Genomic DNA, 21,563 nt, shown 5'->3' with positions numbered 1-21,563 from the left:
GTGCGGTCCTGGCGGCTCCCCTGGAATTGAAGTAGTAGGACTCGGGGCCTCCAGGTACCCCTTGCAGCGCAGAGGCCCCAAGCCAAGGCGGCCGGTCTCCACGGCTTTTGTGACGTCATGATCCCGGCCCTCATAAGAATGGTTGCCATGGCGACGTAAACCAAAGGCCCGGGCGCTTTGAGTCTGGAACCGTGGCGCCGAAGCTTCGGATCAAGCTCGGGTGCGTGGGAATGGTGGGTGCGCGGGGCTGTGATGTGGGCATGCGGGGTTGGGGCGTGCTCCGGGTCAAAACACAAGACTCCTTTGCAAGGTTCTCCGCACTTCCTTCCGTATCACTGTACTTGCTTTATCACTCACCTAGCCATCTCTCTGTCCCAGGGCCAGTCTGCACTTCCCCGCAGAGATGGGGTGGGGAGTCCAGGTCTTACTAACCCGTGCCTGTCTGGCACCTGGATTCCTGTCCGTGAGAGTATAGCAGGAATGTGGCAGGAAGGGCTCATGCTTTAGAGTCAAGGAATCAGGCTGGAATCTCAGCTTCTGCCCTTCCTGGCTGTGTGATTTTGGACACCTCTCTCTAAATCTCTGCATTGTTTCTTCTTTTGCAAAATGAAACACATTCAATGTTAAGGACATGCCAGGTACTTTGATAAGCGCATGAGCTACAAATCAGAAAAGACACCTGTTCTCATGCAGCTTATATTTAAGGGGGAAATAGGCAATAAACTGATTTTTTAAAGATAGTGAGTAATTGCAGAGAAGAAAATAAAGTGAGGTCTTATGGGGATGCAGATAAAGAATCCACTTTAAATGGGGTGATGAGGAAAGGCTCCTCTGAAGGGGTGAACTTTGAGTTCCAATCTGAAGAGACAGTGTGGGAGCTGGGTATGAGAGGACATTTTTTATGTTTGCTGAGGAGACAACAATAGCAGACCATGAAGCAGACCTCGGTTGGTTCATTCTAGCAACAGACTGAACCAAGTCAGGGAGGGGAGAGAGGATGGGATGTAGAATAGGGAAGAGAAAGGGAGTTGCAGGTGTTGGCCACATGGTGAACCCTCAGAAAATGGCAGCTGTTCTCAATCACCCAGAGGGAGGGAAGCTGTGGGCCTGGAGACCATCTGGCTCAAGCAATGTGTCACTCCTCAGGTTGGAACCTCCTTTAGCCAAAGTCAAGTTTTGCAGCAAGCCGTGTTCCTCTGCAGGGATGTCCAAGGTCCTGTCTACTATCGTCTCCAAAAACACATACAATAGTAAGTACCCAGCTGGCATGGGCTATCTCAAAGATCAAAGACAGCCTTAAGAGCCTGGGACAGTGAGGTCTAGACTTATCCCAGGGTTCAGGTGATTCTAAATCAAACCATGAGGCAGAAATCAGTTTGCCAAGTTTCCTAAAAAACCCATGTACTAGTGTCCTAAGATTGCTAGAACAAAGTACCACCACAGACTGGTGTCTTAAACAACAGAGATTTATTAGCTCATGGTTTGGGAGCTGGAAGTCCAAGTTCAAGGTGTTGGGTTCAGCCTCAAGGGTTGGCTCCGAGGGCCATGAGGGAGACTCTGTCCCATGCCATTGTCTTAGCCTCTGTTGGTTTGCTGGCAATCTTTGATGTTCCTTGGCTTGTAGACTACAGTCTCAGCCTTTATCTTCACATGGTGCTCTGCATTTATGTGAGTGTTACAAATTTCCCCTTTTTATTAAGGAGAGGAGTCATACTGAATTAGGCACCCATACTACTACAACATGACGTCATCTTAGTTACATCTGCAACTACCCTGTTTCCAAAAAGGTCACATTCTGAGGTGCTAGGAGTTAGGATGTCAAATATTCACAAACATTAATTTTGTGGAGATGCAATTTACCTCATAACAGGCCTTGAGGAAGGTGCCATCGTGGAGGTGGGCCTCTCTCAGCTCTCCTACAGCCAGGCTACAGGACTGAGCTCAGAGGACGTACCAGCTGGCCTCAGTTCCTTGTGTGAAACATCTGCCTCCCCACCTCCAAAAAGTCACACACAGGCTTCCTGACACTCCCACTTGGGGTGGGGGCTACAGAGGGAGGCTGCTGAGGCACATCTGGAGCTGCTTGGGCTGAGGCAGGCAGACCAGGCGATACCATCTATTGTCATATACTCTCAATAGGCTTTAGCTTTTTATTTAATGTGGTTTTTGATTTAATTTAATTTAGTGTATTCAATAGGTAAAATATAACCATGGTTCAAAATTCAGAAGTGTGTTCAAAGCCCCGCCTTGTGAAAAGCCTAGCCCACCTGTTCCCAGACACCCAGTGTCCCCTCTTCAGAGGCAGCCAGTGTCAGCAGTGTCTCTTGTATCCTTCCAAGTGTGCACATGCTCCATGCACATACAGCTAGGAGTTCCTACACTTTCAGTGTTTAGAGTAATCCTGTGGTGTAGATGTATCCTAATTTATTTAGCCAGTCCTCTGTTAATGAGTATTTAGCTTATTTCAAAGAGTATGCTCCTGTCAACAGTTGTCCCCACATCACACTTGTGTGCTCAGTCTCTTTCATTCATGCTACTCCAGAGGAAATTGAAAAATGAAGAAAGGCTAAAATAGGGTTACCAAAAAAAAAAAAAAGAGAGAGAGAGAGAGAGAAAGAGAGAGAGCGAAAGCTTTGCAATTTACAGATAACATACTAACTCAAAACACACACACACGCACACACACACACAAAAAACATTGCAATATAATTGCACTATCACAAGACAATTGAAGACTGTATAAACTATACTGACTTATCCTGTGGTATCAGGAGGGTGCCCTGTGACTCTCAAGATATTGAGTATATCACCTCCAAAGGAGGTGACATGCAAACAGGAGACCTCCCTGAGATGAGTATCCTGGTCTGGGTTCAGGGTCTGTGCATTTGGGAGGAAACTAGGCCAGGCAGGTACTTCTGAGCTGACATATTCAGGGCATTGGCAGGCCAGAAGGGCGGGGGCACTGAGCTAGGTAGCCAAGTGAAGTTGGCCTGGGCGGGAGCGCACTGGCCAGTGGCTCAAGCCAGGAAGATTGCTGAGCCTGAGGTTCTGGGTTCAACTGCATGAGCCAGGGGCAAAAGTGGGGACCAGGAAGACTCCTAAGCCCTGGAGGTATGAGGGGTTTGGGGACACTGAGCTCCAAGTCTGGGCCAGGTACAAATATCATGTCTGGACCCCAGCCCCAACTGGAGGGCTGAGGGCAGAGGAGGGGGATCAGGGCAAAGACGTAGCTAGAATTTGACTCAGAGGAATGAGCTCTGGGTTTGTTCTTCATCCAGAAACACTTAAGTGCCAGTTGTACATGGGCACTGGGGATTCAGGGAGAGTAAAACAGATGGAGTATTCCCTCATGAGACTTAAAAACAACCAGTTTATATTTACAACAGCCAAAAAGGGGTAGAAAGGAAAAACAACTGGAAGCTTTGAACAGGAGGTGGGATAATTTAAATGGGAAAGACAGTCAGGGAAGGTCTCTAGGAGAGGTGACATTTGATACCTCACTAACAGTCTAAAGCAGGTTCTCAACCTTTCTAATGCCATGACCCTTTAATACAGTTCCTCAGGCTGTGGTGACCCCCAACCATAAAATTATTTTTGTTTCTACTTTATAACTGTAATTTTGCTACTGTTATAAATCGCCATGGGAAATATGTGTTTTCCAATGGCCGTAGGCAACCCCTGTGAAAGGGTTGTTTGACCCCCAAAGGGGTTGTGACCCACAGGTTGAGAACCGCTGGAAAAGATAAAAAAGAAGAGCATCTCTGTTGAGATTGTTGGAAGGGTTTAAGCAGAGAGAATGCCCAGTTTCTAGTTTTTATGACTTTCATGACTAGGGGCATCATTCCCTATGACACAGGCAGAAGGGTTGGTTCGCTCACAGCCTCCAAGACACCAGGGCAAGGCCTTACCCCTCATGCAGAGGACAGAGGAAGGACCCTTGATAGAAACATTGCCCAGGAAGAAGAGCCAGGGAAAGCTCAGAGCTGACCCCAACCAAGGCTTCCCAGTCAGGGCTGATGGGTGCAGGGACTACAGGACATGCATCCAACTCTGGCTCTCAAACCTTCAGTACTCCATCCCAATTCAGAGCCAGTTCAGAAGACCTGGCCTGCAGTTGGTCCCTCCATCTCTAGGACTCCTGACATCTAAGCTGGAACCTAGCCTGAGCCTCATAGGGGCAGGAGGAGTTGGTGTTCATTGACTGGCTGAATTTATTTCTCAAGAGGCCAGGCTATGGGTACTGGGATGGGGGAGGAAAGGCTCATCCTTGTTTAAAAAGCCTCTCTCTCCAGGTGCAAATACTGAGCAGACATGTGTGCTGCCCCTCAAGTCCACACTACCCATGCTGGAAGCATCAAAGAAGGATGTAGGGTCCACAGAGACTTCTTAACCATGTAGATGCCCAGGCCTTCCCTCTGTGTGACTCTGGGATGGGGAAGGGATAGATGCAGAAGTTGAACTTGCCTATTTTAAGAATTATGAATTTTTTTGTTTTGTTTTTTGCTTTTCAAATCCTCACTCAAGGACACCTTTCCATTTATCTTCAGATAGAGAGGGAGGGAGAGAGGAAGAGAGAGAGAGACATCGATTGGTTGCATCCCGCACGACCCCAACCAGAACTGGGACTGAACCACAACCTAGGCACATGCCCTTGACTAGGATAAAACCCACGACGACTCTTTGGTCAGTGGGCTGACACTTTAACCACTGAACAAAACTGGCCAGGGCAAGAATTATGGTTTTAATTTACCCAAACTTCATCTGGGGAGCTGCCATATTGGGCTATTTGAAGCCCACCCTAGTGGCCACATGGACTATTTGTCAGGTACTCTTACTAGACCACTATTAGTCATTTGGCTGATGTTTATTGAGCACCTACTATGTTTCAGACACTGTGTTACACTGGTGGTGCAGAGGTCAATGAGACAGAGGTGGTACCTGCTCTCAAAGAGTTTGCAGAGATGAACAATAAAAGTCTCTCTCCTCTGTGCCCACTCCTGCCACTCTGGCCACCTGTGTTTCTTGGGATAGGCCAGGCACACTCTCCTTGGCATCTTGGCACTGCTGTCCCTCTGCCAGGAATGTCCTCCCCCTAGGTTTCCTTGTAGCTCCCTCCCCTCTTCTCTTCCTTCAAGAGTTTATTGAAACATCACCTTTCAGTGAGGCCTCCCCTGAACATCCAACTTAAAATCTGGAGCACCCTACACCTTTCTCTACTTTCCTCTTCACTCTTCCCTGATTCAGTTTTCTGGTTAGCACTTCCCACTGTTGACCTACCTCACCTTTTTTTGCTTATCTTCTTTCTCTCTCTCTCTCTCCCAGTAGACTGTAAACTCCCTGGGGCAGGGGTATATGTCTGTCTCATGTGCTGCTGTCTCCCCAGAACCTGGCACATAATAAACCCTCAATAGAATTCTGTTAGTCTGAAAGCCTTTCCCAGAGATCAGGAATAAGAGATAGATGACTTCTGTTCCACTCTGTGCTGAGAGTAGTAGCCAGAGCATTTAAACAAGGAAAATAAAAGGCATCCAAATTGGAAAGAAAAAAGTAAAACTCTCTCTAATCACAGACAGCATAATCCTACATAGAGATAATCCCAAAGGACTCACAAGAAAGCTACTAGTGAATTCAGCAAAGTTACAGAGTATAGATCAACACACAAGGATTAGTTGCATTTTTATACACCAGCAAGGAACAGTCCAAAATGAAAATTAAGAAAGCCATTCCATTTACAATGAAACCTAAAAGAATACAATATCAAGGGTGATACCGTAAGAGATAGCAGAGTAGGAAGACCCAGGAATCGGTCTCTCCACCAGAACAACTCGAACTGGCAGAATCCAGAATAGGAACTCTAGAGTCTAGTTGAACACACAGTGTCCAGAGTAAAGTTGATAAAAAGGCTGGTAAATTTCAGCATTTTGTGGAGAAGCTTCCAGCCTCAGTGGGGAGAGTGACCACATTCCTATTGTGGCTTTCTGGTGCCTTGTCCTCCCCAAATTGGGGGTATATGTTTGATTTCTGAGGGACTTCATTGAGGTTGGTCATTATTTCAACCCCCAAAGGCTAGAGTGACTTCCCTACTACATCTTTCCACAGGGATTTAAAGAGATAAGATCTTCCCTCCCCATCCTTTGGGAACCAGACATTTAAGGAAATCTTAGACAGGAGATTAATATCCAGAATATATACAGAATTCCTAAAACTCAACAACAACAATCAAAACCAAAACAACTGAACTCACAAAACGGGCAAAGGATTTAAATAGACATTTCCCAAAGACATATAAATAGCCAATAAGCACATGACAAAATGTTCAATATCATTATTCACTAGAGAGGTGCAAACTAAAACCATGATTATATATCACTCCATACCTACTAGGATTGTTAATTTAAAACAAAACAAAAAGACAAAGAGTAACAACTCTTAGTGAGAATGTAGAGAGATTGGCACTCTCCTGCATTACGGGTCAGAATGTAAAATGGTGCAGCTGCTGTGGAAAATAGTATAGCATTTCCTCAAAAATTATACATAGAATTACCATGTGATCCAGCAATTCCACCTCTAGAATGAAAGCAGAGATTCAAGCACATATTTGCACATCCTTTCTTATAGCAGCATTATTCACAGTGGCCAAAAGGTGGAAACAACTCAAATCCCCATTGACAGATGAATGGATAGACAAATGTGGCATATCCATACAATGAAATAATATTCAGCCTTTAAAAAGGAGGAGATCCTCCGCGGCCAGTGTGGCTCAGGGGTTGAGCATCAGCCTATGCTCCAGGAGGTGTCCAGTTCAATTCCTGGTCAGGGCGCATACCCGGGCTGCAGGTTCAATACCCAGTAGGTGGCATGCAGGAGACAGCCAGTGGATGTTTCCATTATCATCCATGTTTCCATCTCTCTCTCTCCCTCTCCCTTCTTCTCTCTGAAATCAATAAAAAATGTATTTAAAAAAGGGGGGGGGAATCCTGATACATGCTACAACATGGTTGGATCTTGAGGACAGTGTTCTGAGAGGAATGGGGTGGGTGCTCTTGTCCATCACAAGCCACAAAAAAATGCCAGGCAGACAGTCAAGCTTATGTCATCTGCTGTGCTTAGCTGGGGCCACACAAATACAAGCAGAAGTTGTGAGTGGGGTGAGTGTGAGCACATGTGTGTGTATATATGTATACAGATGTCTGTGTGATATGTATGCTACAGTATGGCTTATGGTGAGGGGAGGTACTATCTTCTCTCTCCATACTTAGCCAGGAAAGAGGGCAGCAATATGTTTCTGAAGATCTGAGGGGGATTCACAAAGGAGGCTCAGAAAGGGAAGAAAATAGGCCAATGTTTGACATTGAGGAGGTTAGGCCCTTAACAGGAGAGAAGGATAGGGGAGGCAGGGGGAGGGTGTCCATGCCCTGCTCCTGGGCTGCTCCCTGCTTCCTTCCACTTGTGTAAGTTGGCATTGCTGGGATTTCAGTGGCAAGCAGCATGATTCAGGGCCCATTCCTTCCTTCTGCTATGCTCAAGATTGGAGGGGAGGTTAAGTGACTAGGCTGAGTTGCCTGCAGGTATAGTATGGGTAGCCAAGCAGAGGCATATAGGCTTGCTGTGTTTCCTGCACCTGAAGGCTGTGAAGGAATGTTTATACCCCCTCCATGTACATCTTTGTTTTTGCCAAATCATCTAGTATTTATATTGGGTACCAGGGATGCTGTAGGCACAGCTGTGAACAAAACCACCCTCATGAGGTTTAGATTCTAGGGCTAGGAGACAGAAAATGAGCAATGCTAAGATGATTCAGATGCCTTCAGATATGGAGATATAAACTGAGAACGAAGTAAATTCAAGTGGTGTTGCACTGACATGGGAGTGTCTTTGATTGGGTGTCATGGAGAAGACCCTTCTGTGCATGCAGCACTTGAGAGAGACAGAGCCCTAAGTGCAAAGGGACAAAGGAGGTGCATTCCAGGTAGAGGAGCAACCAATGGAAAGGTCCTGGGGCAGGTGTTGTTGGGCCTGTGTGAGGACCCCAAGGAGGCTGAGTGACCAGAGCAGAACAAGGGAGAGGGTGGTAATAGAGGACAGGGCAGAGAGGTCTCAGCAAGTGCATCTCGTAGGGCTGCCAGGCCCTGGTGAGGAGTGGGACTTAATCTGTGACCTCACCCTAAAGTGCTGTGGTGCCAAGTTTCTTCATTTAACTCTAGGTATTGTAGATCTTTCACTGTCTGTACACATTCGTGCTCCATGCTTTTTAAAGATTGCAGAGATGCCCACAGTGTGACATAGCAGCAGCATTCACTGGACCTCTCTCTACTGCAGGCTAATTCCAGTGTTTGCTTTTCCCAACAGTGCAGCAGCAGACACCTATACAAGCATTGCCCCCTCTCCCCCATTTCATGTCTCTGGGATAAAATACAAGAAGTGTCTTGGGGGTCAAAGGACTTGAAAGTTTATTATTTGCACAGCTACTGATTAGTGAGACTGCATGAGGACCAAGGCTGGCTGCTTGGAATGGTGCCCAGAAAGCAGGACTTGCACAGAGCACAGAGTGGCAGCTAAAGCTGGTTTCTCTCCCATCTTGCTGCTCTGCTGACCTCATGGTGCTCTCCTTAACAACCTCTGCCCAAGTCTCCAGTCTTAGTCACATGGCCAAACCGAGTGGGAGGAGGCCAGGAATGCAGTCCTTATCCTCTTGTTGTGATGGAAGGGAAAGCATGGAGATGGTTCTCTGGGACCCCATCCTGGTGGTGCCCGCTCCCTGCAGAGCCCCATCCTAAAGACAGGGCCAGACTCACCTTTCTGTTCCAATACCTGGGCTACCTAGTTTCTAGGCCAGCACTGCCAGTGGTTAGGGGCAGGCAGGGCACTGGATCCCAGCTCCACCTCAGATAACACAGTCCTCTGAGTCTCATTTTCTTCATTTTTCTCTGTTGCTGAGAAAGAAGGAGGATGCAGCATGTACAGAACTTAGCACATGGTGGTGTAAGCTCCGGTGGTCCTGTAGGTGGGCTGCCCACAGGAGCCAGGCTGGTTGGTTGAACTTGAGCAGGTAGAGAGGGGAAGAGGCACTCTGGGAAGAACTGCAGGCAAAGGGACAAAATTGGGCTTATGGGGGGTGGCCACGCCATTAACTAGAAAGGTAAGTTGAAAACAACCACAGAGGCCTCATACACCAGGCTGGACCTCAGTGAGCAGTGGGCAGTCACTGAAGGCTTGGGAATAAGAAATTACCCTGATTGGTGAAAGGAGAGCAAGCAGGTGAAGACCTAAAGCAGGGCAAGCTAGGTGAGGGACAGGAGGTAGGGTGGAGGGCAGGAGAGCAGCTCTCTGGGGATGGTGGAGCAGGTTAAGGGTGGAGCTTGCAGCACCCTTAAGCAGAGCTTGAGGTGCCTGCCGGATCCCCCATAGTATGCCTGGTGGACCATTGGTGCTTTAGGGAAATTCTGTAATACTAATTTGGGACTCATCTAAATAAAATGACAAACTGGTGACAGCCACACCACGTCTACCTACTCAAGGTGCTGCTTCCCCTCAGCTTCCAAGCTGCTACACTTCCTTCCTGCCTCTGCTCTCTGCCCCTTCTCAGTCAACCCTGCAGACTCCTGCTCAGCTGACTGATCCTAACCCGCAAATTCCCTAGCTGTAACTCTTCAGATTCTAAGGATCTTTTTGCAGTCCTGATGCTTTAACACTGCACTTCATCGAACTCCATACTCATACCTAGCTGCCTGCTCTGCAACCCCTTGAGTGTCCAGTGGCATCGCAAACTTACCACAAACCTCTATCCCTCCCCGCCTCTCAGCAGACATTTCATCACAAATTGTCACCTAAGTGCTCAAGTCAATAACCTGGGAGTCTGCCCTATCCCTCTCTGTCCTCATAGACATCCAAGGCCCAGCACATCCAACTCCCCACCAGCTGTCACAAACCTAGTCCCAGCTATGACAACCTCCAAGCTCTTAATATTACAACTGAATCATGTCATTCCCCTGCTCACACCCTTTGTGTGATTTCACATTGCTCTTACAATCTAACCTAAGGTCTTTCTGTAGCTCACAGGGCACCAGCCACCTCTCTAGCCTCATCTCCCCAACTCCCTAAGCACTGTTCAAAAAAGGGATAACCATACTAACCTATCTGCTTTTTTTTTTTTTCTTTTTTTGCCTCAGTGACTCCATGTCAACTTCCCTCAGGTCTCTGCTCAAATGTCCCGTCTCACTGAGGTTCCCCCTACTTCCCTATTTACCAGAACATCTCTCACTTGCCTTTTACCCTGCTCCATTTTTCTGTATAACATGTATGGCCACCCAATACTCTGTCTTATTTTTGTCTGTTACCTGACTAGAATGTTGACTCCCTGAAGATATTCCAACACCTACAGCAGCACAGACACCTAGAAAGTGACTATAAACATTGGCTGGGTGGAGGCTGAGTAAGCTTTCATCATACCTGATCCCACTGGTCACAGATGGCCAGAGTCCCTCAGCACCACATTCCACAGGGCAAGCGCAGAGAGGCCTGGCTTCTCTCTTGATGTCACTTGGTTAGGTGCTGGCAGATGGTGATGAAAGAGATGAGTGTGGTTCCTGTTGTTTTAACATATAGGTTTTATTATTATTCAGGTTTAGGGAGGCCAACAGATCAGGAGATGACTGTTGTTGTATTTACCCACAGACCCCTAGAAGCAGGATGGAGAATATAACACAGGGCAATGCAAGGAAGCACCAGGGTGCTCAGGAGGCAGAGGGAGTAGGGGAACTGTGGGCAGAGCCTCGATTGTGTTTTTTCTGCAAGGAATAAATGAAGCAGGATGAGCAGATTTAGGATTGACTAGTTTAAATAATTTGGGGGCTCTAAGGCATAAGGCTGTCCCTGGTATGGGGGCCCTCTTAGATGATGACTACCACAAAGGACATAAACACATTATCAGTTTTGTGAATCATATTTTTTAATGATTTGCCACGCTGCTGAGGTTGGGGGTCAAATTCACCGAGAAGAGGAAGTTACAGAAGACAGAGAGTGGCTTAGATGAGGGTGGGAGTAGCTGAGGTGAGAGGGATGTGGATGGAATCTGTGCTTTTTAAGAGAGAGTCTGGGATTTGGTGCCTGATTGAACATGGGCATAGAAGAGAAGGGAGTGTCAAGATGACTCTGTCTCTTAGGTAAGAATACCTGTGAATCATGTGCTATTTGCTGAGGTGGCAAAGAGCAGGGGAAGATGAGTCTGGGGATAGGTGAGGTAGATGTGCACAGATATGTGTGAGAACAGCCAAGTGGAGACTCAGAAGAAGCTGCTGTTGATGGAGGTGTGGAGGTAAGGAGAATAGATGGGAATGTCAGTGTTATCAGCAAATAGATGGAAACTGAAGTCATGGTCCTCAGAGAGAGAGAGAGAGAGAGAGAGAGAGAGAGAGAGAATGGCCTGGGCACAGCCTGAAGAACACCGCCATTTGGAGATACTTGCAAAGGAGGCAAAGAGAGCAGCTGGACAGTCCACATGGGAGCCAGAGCCCAGGGGAGAAGAAGGAGCACATCTGAGGGGCAAGTGGCCTCCACCAGAGTGAATGGAGTGCTAGCAGGTGGGTGGGGTGACAGAAGCCAAAATTCCCTGGGTGAGGGGTGTCTAAAGGAGGCTAGTGGAGACGGTGACTTTGGCCAGCTCTCAGGGGGTGGCTGTGAATGACAAGGAGTGACACAGCTGTCAGAAAGGGCCCAAGCAGCTGGGAAAGTGTCACCACCACTAGAATCCCAGCAGGACACAGGAGGTTCTCGTAAGTGGAGTAATTTGAGGAAATTTTGTTCATTGATCTTAGCCTATTGATAATGTTAATCTAAAAACAAAAGGGTCTTTCAAAGAGAAAGGCAACACCTATTTACAGAGATCAATAAGAATTGCTATTTAAAAGTACTAATTCAGGCAGAAGCCTAAACAGTATTCTGATTAGGAAACAAAGGCATTGGATATTTATGAGAAAGTGAGGAGGAACAATTACATCAACAGAAGGAAGGCATTTCTATTGGTGCAGATAAACTAACATAGTGATATTTCTTTTTTCCATTTTTCTTCAGATAGAGTGGGAGGGAGGGAGAGAGAGAGAGACAAAGAGAAACATTGACATGAGAGGGACACATCAACCGGTTGCTTCCTGCACGACCCCGACCAGAGTCGGGGACAAACTGCAACCAAGGTACGTGCCCTTGATTGGAATCGAACCCGTGACTCTTTGGTCTATGGGCCAAGGCTGTAACTGCTGAGCCAACTGACCAGGGCTTAATTATAACAGTTTTTAATTTTCAGTCCTATATTCATCTACTTTCTTATAATCTTTGTAAACAGTCTTTTTAGCGCACAATGTTGTTAAGGTCCAGTCCAAAGTTATTTTGCTGTTTCTAACATTCCTAAGGTTTGAGGCGTAAGACACTCAAGGCATTTCCTCTGGGATGGCAGCTCTGGCTTCATTTTAAAGTGGCCCCATTTATTTATTTATTATTTTGACAATGACCAATGTATTGGCTGGACCAGCTTTTGTGATTCTTCTGTTACAAGATGCCCTTCAGCAATAAACTTTGGGGGAAAAAAAAGGTTTATTACTTAGAGGACCTGGAAATTACCCTGCACACCTGGGTCCACACAGTGAGAAGAGAGAGAGCTAGAGAGAGACAGAGAGGCTAGCCCTTTCATATAAGGGACTGGGGCTTTGCTTTTATTGGGGTTCTGGGTGGGGCCTAGGGTTTGAGGGTTCACTCTTTATTGGTGAATTTAAAACATAAGAGCAAAAACATAAAGCAAGGGAAGAGAAAACAACTAGCCCAAATGATCAACTATTGAACTCAACCAAGATCTCTAAAGCAGGAGCTTCAGGGAGGGAGGCAGCCTGGCTCTAGTCTCCTTGGTGACAACAGGTTTGAGATGGAGGCATCTTTGAAGGGGATGCCTCAGCCATCAAAATTTAAATCAAGCACTTGCGTTATAAAAAGGGAAAAAAAACAACTCTCAGAGTTTATGGTACAGGAGCCCTAAGGAAGGGGCTATTTAGGGATGGGGAAGCACTGAGGGGTTGTGCAGTATTGGTAACAGAGGGAGCCATGCCCACCCCTGGGTCTGAGAGGACAAAAGGAGAAACCAGTTCCCAAACCCAGAAGTCATGGCTGTATGAAGAGGACCACTTGGTGTGGAGTAGCGCAGTTTCCAGAGAGAAAGGCAGCCGCTGCAGCACCTGGCAGAGAGCTGAGTTCCTAGACCCTGACCCATCTTTCCTTTTCATGCATCTCCTGCTGCTGCCTTCCAGAAGGTAAGGACCACAGCTGCCCTTCCCTACAGTGAGCTCAGCACAGGGCAAGGGAGGGGGAAATGAATTATATGGTACAGTGAACACATATATTTGGAAACAGAATTAATCAGAGAATTTCATGTTAGGGATCAAAGTTAGTAACCAGAATTAGAATTTTAACTCAAATGCAAATTCAAATAAAAGTCTCCAAAAAACATTAGCTTTTCTCTCTCTCTCTCTCTCTGCTTTTCTCCCTCCTTCCTTCCTCCCAGTTACAATTAGTTAGATTCTGTGGACAAGGTTAAATGCCAAGCATCAGGCTTGGGGTGGGACAGGTAAGTAGTGTTCAAGGAGTTCTCAAACTTTAATGTACATTCAAATTGCCTGAGAAGCTGGTTGGGATGCAGACTCTGATTCAGTAGGTCTGGCGTGGCCTGGAACTCTGCATTTCTAACCAATTCCAGGAGATGCCTGAAGAGCCTTTTTGGATCTGGAGGACCTACCTGGACCCAGAGAGAGAAAGAGAACAGCTTTGAAGAGCAGAGGGCCCAGAGATGGAGGGGAAAGTTTGTGGAGTTTGTGCAAAGGTTGATCCTCTGCTGAGATGGTGGCAATGGGTCAAGGAGGCCAGATAAGGCCTCGCCAAGGGTGATGACTGAGCTAGGGAAAGGGCACGTGGTCTGGAGAAGTGGGAGATAGGAGGGTGCTGGCAGCAGGGAGGTGTGTAGTTAAAGCATAAAATCCCAGAGTAAAAGAGAAGGATGGTTGAAAATGGGGTCCCCCTGCAGTGTCCTGTCCCTCTTGCAGCTGGAGGCTGCAGCCCCAGGAGTACAGAGAAAATGGCTCTGAGGAGTAACGTAGAGAAAATAGCTGGGGTGGGGTAGAGCAGGTTAGCAGGAGGCCTGAGAGGCAGCTTGCTCAAAGAGTTGGCAGGCTTCTCTGGTTTCCTCTGTAAGCAGCAGAACCTTCTCTGTGCTATGATTCAGAAGGTGTGAGGACCTTCTAATGCTCAGAGTTCACACTAGATCTCTCCTTGTCCAGAAGGGTATGTATTTTATCACTTTTTATGAGGTTATTTTGCACCCAGCTCACCTTTTCCTATTTCTCCCGGAGAATTATTTTAAAAGTAGATTTATGTTTTTAAAACTTTTTAATAAAAATTTTAATTTTGTTAAAGCACTAGAAAAAACAAATAAATTTTAAAAATTTAACCTTCAGCCCTGGCCGATTTGGCTCAGCGGTTAGAGCGTCGGCCTGCAGTCCAGAGAGTCCCGGGTTCGGTTCCCGCTAAGGGCACGTACCTCGGTTGCAGTTTGTCCCCGGCCCAGAATGGGTCGTGCGGGTGGCAGCCACTCGATGTGTCCCTTTCACGTCGATGTTTCTCTCTCTCTCTCTCTCTCTCTCCCTCCCACTCTATCTGAACAAAAAATGGAAAAATGTCCTCGGGTGAGGATTGAAAAAAAAAAAAAAAATTTAACCTTCAGATTCAGAATGCCTTTTTAAGCTGGACACAAAAACCCCACAGTATCTCACTAAACAAACATTAAAATGTCCTGTAAAGAAAAGACATGATAAACAGTCCAAAGATAATTGACAAATCGTCTCAAGGAAAAATATTTTTAGCAGCTCTGACGAATGAGCCAATGTCCTTTAATAGATAAAAATTCTTAAGAATCGTTTAAAAATTACAACATCCCAACTAAAATGGGCAAAGGACATTAACAGAAAGGAGCAAAGGGATAATTAACATCTGAAAAGGCAACACAATCACATTCACAATAGGAAAATGCAAATGAAAACTGAGATGCCTGCCCTGACCTGCGGGGCTCAGAGGTTGGAGCATCGGGCTGCGCACTGGAGAGTCGTGAGTTCGAGTCTGGTCAAGGGTATGTACCCAGGTTGTAGGTTCTATTTTGTGCCCTGGTTGGGGCACATGCAAGAGGCAACCAATCCATCTCTCTCTCCTGTGTTCTCACTCTCTCTCTCTCTCTATCCCCCACACCCCTTCCCTTCCACTCTCTCTAAAAATCAATGGAAAAAATATCCTCTGGTGATAATTAACAAAAAAATTTAAAAATTAAAATTAAAAAACAACAACTGAGATACCATTTATCAGATTGACAAAGTTCCTGGTGTGTAAGGAACAGTCCAACTCAGCTTAGTGATGGAGAGTGACCATTGTAGAAGTTTGGAAATAACTTCAGGGTCCATCGGGGACTTATTAAGCAGTAATGAATCTTGTGCATGAACAGATGTATTGTTTGAACTTTTTAAAATTGTGGTAAAATACACATAAAATGTAGAATTTTTATTTTTAAGCATTTAAAGCATTTTCATGTGTACAGTTCAATGACATTAAGTACATTCACATTGTTGTGTAACCATCACCATTGTCCATCTCCAGAATTATCTTCATCTTGACTCTATACCTATCAAACATTAACTCCCTATTTTCATTTCCCCAGCCTCTGGTACCCACTATTTTACTTTCTGTCTCTATGAATTTGACTCCTCTAAGGATCTCATATAAGTGGAATCATACAGTATTTTCCCTTTTGTGACTGATTTCTTTCACTTAATATGGTGTCCTTGATGTTTATCTATGTTTAGCATGTGAGCAGATGCATTTTTAGTGAAAAAGCAAGTGGCATCTAAGTATGTTTATGTATAAAATATCTCTGAGTAGATATACAAAAATCTGTGTGCTAGTAAGGGCTTCAGGTAAGGATTTATCATATCCACACATCAAACATGCATTATTAAAAAAAATTTGTTATGTATATGCACTGCTTTTTCAATTAAGAAACAATTAAATTTCACTAGGGTCTCAACATTTTCACTAGGTAAGAAACATTCAAACCTATTAGAGTTTTTGTGAGTTTATTTAAGCCAAACTGTCGACAATTGCCAAGAAACAAAATCTCAACAGATTGAGATAATGCTCTGGAGAATGGCAGTTTTCCACCTTATTTTATACATAACAATCAAAAGAGAAGATTCAAGTGAGTTACATGAAATCCATTGGTGATAGCTTAGGGAGGTGGGAGAAAGCAAAGGGAGAAACCTCTGGGATTGGATGAAAAGTAAAATGATAAACACATACATCTTTTACATAGTGAGTATAGGACAGTTAACAGTCAACGATTAACTCAATAACAATGAGGAGATTTCTGGTCTCTGCGGAGTGGTGCCTATGCTTTTAGGGATCCAGAAAAAAAGAAAATTACTTAGACATTCCAAAGATGTGCTATCATAGATGCAAAAAGACAATAGACAGGCTCAGTTAAAGTAAAGATTGACCTTTGTCATGGAAGATGCCGGCCTAGGACATAAACTGCTTTTAGTTCAAAAGTTTTCATTTCAGACCATCCTTTGTGGTTACTTTAGTTCCCTGAGTTTGCAAGACCACCATGCAGGCTTGCCATGCAGGCTTCCCCTGCATTTGTCAGGTTAGCATGTGGCCCCTTTCCATCCACAAGGGGTTTAGTTTGTTTGCTTTTGGTCTATTTAAATTAAAGTGGTATATTCTGATGTTTATGGTACGTTTAATTAAAGTTTACTTCCTATAAATCTAATCATTTAGTCACTAAGAAAGATAGTTAGAAAATAATAAAGATTCAGCAACCTGTACCCCTGAGTTCTTCACAGGCCTCATCATTCCCTATAGCCTCAGCCTCCTTCCCCTTTACCATTATATGTGCTGCCTGGCCCTGAAGGTATTTAAGTTTTCAGCCCCAGATCCTGACCTTCCTGCCAGTCCTACAGGACTCCTCTCTTCCTCAGTCTTCCCACACCCCATGACCCATCTCCTCAGGGCCCAGCCCTTAGTAGTATACTACCCATCTCCCAGGCCCTCACTTTCCCTCCATCATCCCAGGTCACCCTCCCCAGCACTGGTCCAAGAGAACCAGCTCTCTGAGCTTTCCACCAAAGCATATCTCTATGCTCTCCAGCAGCCCCCACCCCATCTGCCCTCTGGGCTGGCTGCCCTCCCAGGCTGGCATACACTGGAATCTCCAAGCTACAAAAGATTCCTGAGTTGAAGTTGGAGGAAGTATGGGATCAAATACCTCCTTCCTTCCCTATGATTATCAGTTGAAGAGAGAATAAAGAAATAGGAGTCTCTGATGTTCCAGCCCTAATAAAAGAAACTCAGCAGCTCTAAGCAAAAGCTCTGGCAGGGCAGAAGGGAGACACTTAGGGCCCCTGACCTCCCTATAATAACCGTGTGCTGCTCTTCAACAACACATTGAAGGAAGTGAAAGGGAAGACATTTTCTGTGTGCCAAGCATATGTTCTAGGAATTTTGTGGCCATTTTCTGGCACAGTTCTTACAACTTCCCAGCAAAGTCAGTGTGATTATATCAGACATGGAAACTGAGGCTCAGAGAAGCTGAGAGACTTGCCGAACCCACTCAGCAGGCAGGTGAGGGTGCTGATGCTGGAGCCCTATAATGTCTGTTTCTCCCCAGCCTCATGCTGTATTCACAATTATCACAAAATATGTCATTTGGCTATGGTCCTCACTTTTGTGTCTCCCCAGAGAACAGCCTGGAATCCACAGACAACAGTTCTTCAATCACTGAAGAAACAAAGAAGCATAGGAAAAAAGGTACCTCTGGAGCCAGGAGCTGAAGTCCCAGGTGGTGGGGGGCACACTCTCTCCTTCAGCTCCAGATGCCTTTAGACCTAGTCTTCAATATGAAGGGTAAAGGTAATGTTTTTGTTTCCATCAGTAAATGGGTTACTGAGACCTGAAATAACAGGAACATAAAGTAGGATATGTTTCCTTCAGTAATAGGAAATGTGGGAAACAGTCCATGGCTCCATGAGGCTCTACCAATAGCAGTTCTACAAAATCAACCAGGTGACCATATCCTAAGTCTTTCTTCTCCACTGTCTTTATCTGTAGGGCTTTCAACCACGAGGTTGTCACATGGTCACAAAATGGCTGTTGCAGCTGCAGCCATCACATCCTATTCCAGACAGGGAGAAGAACCAAAGAGAGGGGCAAAACTGCCCATCTTCCAACTCAGCCCTCCTTTGGAAAAGATCTTTCCCAAAAGCTCCATCCAACAGTTTCTGAGTACATTTTTTTTTGGTCACAGGGCCATAAGTATTTGCAAGGGGGGCTGAGAAGTATAGCTTTAGAACTAGGTACATGGCTGCAACCTACTAGGAGAAGAAGGGCAGGCAGCTAACTGCACATGCCTCTTCCTCTGAGCCCCTGCTTTGTTACTCCACACTTTGGATTCCTGGACTCCCTCTTGGTTTCTGTACTGCTTCCACCCACCCCGAGACCCCTGGGCTTATAGGCCAGTCTGGTCTTTCTGCAGAGGTGTGCAGATGCAAGCATGTTCCCTGTGCCTATCTTTCGCAGTCCAAGCTTCCACCCCTCAGCCCACCCTGCCCACAATTTTATCTTTCTTTTAATTATTAAAATCTAAACCTGCCCAGAAATAGAGACCACTGAACTCACATGTCAGTCACCAGATTGGGCAGTTGACAAGTTTTGCCACATTGGCTTCATCTATCTCTTTTCTCCTTTTCTTTTAAGTCTCTGCCAAAATATGTTAAAGTAAAATCCAGATGTGTCATTTCATCCCTATATACCTCAATGCACATTTTTCAAAAATAAGGACATTTTCTTACAAGCTCTCAATGACATTAACCAGACCATCATCAGATTTACCCAATTATCTAAGAAATGTCTTCCTCCAGAAGATTTGTTTTAATTGGGATTCAAATGATACAGAAACATCTTCCATCTCTTTTAATCTAGCAAAGCTGCTCCCCCACATCCTTACATTTTCTGTACCTTGAGTTGTTGAAAAGTGGTGCTAATTATCCTGAGAATGTCCTTTGTAATGTGTCTGCTTCCTGATGCTGTCGTTATAACTGTTTCTCTGTTCCCAATATTTCTTTTAATTGGACACTAGATGTTTGATAGGATGAATCCATGTTCCGCTTTGTCTGCAGACTCTTTCCTATGTGGGCTGTGTACTTCCTACCACCTTTCATAAGAAGCCCACATATCCAGCTGTCTCCCTGTTGGCCATCCTGCAATGGTAGGTTCTGGTGATAGCCACCTGACCCTCCATCACAGATCTCCATCAGCCATTCACCCAATAGTTTCTTCTACCTATGGGTGCTTGTGCTGAGCTGGTTGTTAAACTAAGGGTGAGGGGTCTGGGTTTGGGATTTGTTCGGTTTCTTCACTGAAATATAATTCATATACAGTGAAAAGAATAAATCTCAATTATACAGTTTGGTAAGGTTTTTAAAATTTTTATTGATTTTTAGAGAGGAGGGCGGAGAGAGGGCTAGAGAGACATCAATGTGTGAGAGAAACATCAATTAGCTGCCTCCTACATGTGCCCCGACCAGGGATCAAACCTGCAACATGGCTAGGTGCCTTGACTGGGAATCAAATCTGCCACCTTTTGGTGTGTGGGACAAAGCTCCAATCAACTGAGCCATACAGGCCAGGGCCAATTTGATAAGTTTTGACAGGTGTATATAAATTCTTACCCTCTACCCATTCATCATCTAGAACATTTCCATCTGCTCAGTTCTCTTTTCCCCAAAGATGGCCAGTGTTCTGCTATCATAGAATCATTTTATTCATTCTTGAGCCTCACATAAATGGAATCACTCAGTGCTCTTTTGGTCTGGCTTTCTTCACTCAACCTCACGTCTGTGAGACACATGCAGCAGGAGTCCCTTCTCTGTTGTTGCTATGTATATTCTGTTGTGCACATATGCCAACAATGTATTATTCTTTCTAGAATCGATGAACATTTGAGTTGTTTCTGGGTTTTAGCTTCTACAAATAATAGTGCTATGAATATTCTTGCACATGCTATTTGGGGGACATAAGCACCCATTTCCCCTGGGTGTATACAAAATAGAGGAATTGCTGGTCTTTAGCAGATACAGCTGGACAGTTTTCCAGGGTAATTATGCCAATTCACAATCACACCAACAGGTGTGAATTACAGTTTCTCCACATCCTCTCCAAGAATCGGCACTTGGTTGATCCATTTAATATTACCTGGTTATTTGGATATGTATCTTATGTTCCCTAGTGACCACCTAGGGTGACTACCTGTTTATGGGCCATTGATGATTCTGTGTTGTAAAATGCCTGTTTCTGTCTACTGCTAACTTTTCTATAGGGTTGTCTGTCTTATTTTAATGATTTCAGGGAGCTCTTTATATAATCTGGATATAAGTCATTCACTAGTTTTAAGCATTGCAAATACTTTCTCCTACTTTGTGAATTGGGTTTTCACTCTCTTACTGGTGACTTTTAGGGAACAAGAATTCTTGATTTTAATGCAGTTCAATTTAACAAGCATTTCCTCGTGGTTAGTCCTTTTTTGCATCCTTTTTAAAAACTATTTGCTGACCCCCAAGGTCATGAAGGTTTCTGTTTATTGTATGTTCTATAAGCAATATTTTAATTCTACAATAAGATCTATAGACCATTCTAATTGATCTAACTGCAAACATTTTGTTTTTAGATTTTGAATTTTCTGCTGTACCATCATGTCATCTTGAATGACATTATTTTTCCTTTCTTTCCAATTCTATACCTTTTATTTCTTTTTCTAACCTTGCTGCAGTATCGAATAGTGCAAAGATAGGCAAAAATAGGCATCCATGCCTTGTTCTTGATCTTGGTTGGAGGTGACATTCAGTATTTCACCTAGATCTTTCTTATACATACCTGTATGTATTTTCTATTGCTGCTGTGACAAATTATCACAAACTCAGTGACTTAAAACAACACAAATGTGTTATCTTTACAACTTTTGAGGTCAGAAGACTGATATGAATCTAACAGGGCTAGCATCAAGGTGTCCCACGGCTGTGTTCCAATTAGAGAAAAGGATTTGAGAGAAAATCCTTTTTCTTGCCTTTGCCAGCTTCTAGAGGCTGCTGGGACAGGAGACCGTTACGGGTTGGCTTGGAGAGAGGGTTCTTGTCCCATGCCTATCTGTGATTTTCTTTTGCACACTGACTTTGGTTCTGACAGGCTCCAGGAGAGACTTCCAAAGAGCCCCTCTGTCAGCCTCAGGAGGCTAAGGAGGTAGATGGAGATAGTAAACTGGGCACATGGCTTCCCCCAACCCTTCCCACCTTCCCACAGTCCCCTCTCAACTCTCAGAAATGACGTAACAGATTTAGAAATGATGGACAGCTCTGGACAACAAGAAGAGGGTGACACCGGGGAGCGGAAACTGATAGGGAGCTTAGGGGGAGGGAAGGCAGACAGGGTGGGGTTAA

General features: G+C 45.1%; 1 protein-coding gene across 1 annotated transcript in view; it reads left to right on the top strand.

Moving 5' to 3' along the window:
* The first annotated feature begins 11,255 nt into the window (after positions 1-11,255).
* The window catches only part of CFAP100 (cilia and flagella associated protein 100), a 39,462-nt gene continuing 29,154 nt past the window's right edge, over positions 11,256-21,563 (top strand). The window contains exons 1-2 of the mRNA XM_036245941.1: positions 11,256-11,314; positions 17,744-17,883. Coding sequence (XP_036101834.1) covers positions 11,256-11,314; positions 17,744-17,883 — 199 coding nt within the window. The remainder of the gene's footprint in view (positions 11,315-17,743; positions 17,884-21,563) is intronic.

Source organism: Molossus molossus, unplaced genomic scaffold, assembly GCF_014108415.1.
Source record: "Molossus molossus isolate mMolMol1 unplaced genomic scaffold, mMolMol1.p scaffold_m16_p_6, whole genome shotgun sequence".
Lineage (NCBI taxonomy): Eukaryota > Metazoa > Chordata > Mammalia > Chiroptera > Molossidae > Molossus > Molossus molossus.
Note: the sequence above shows the minus strand (reverse complement) of the source record. Positions and strands in the feature narration are given on the sequence as shown.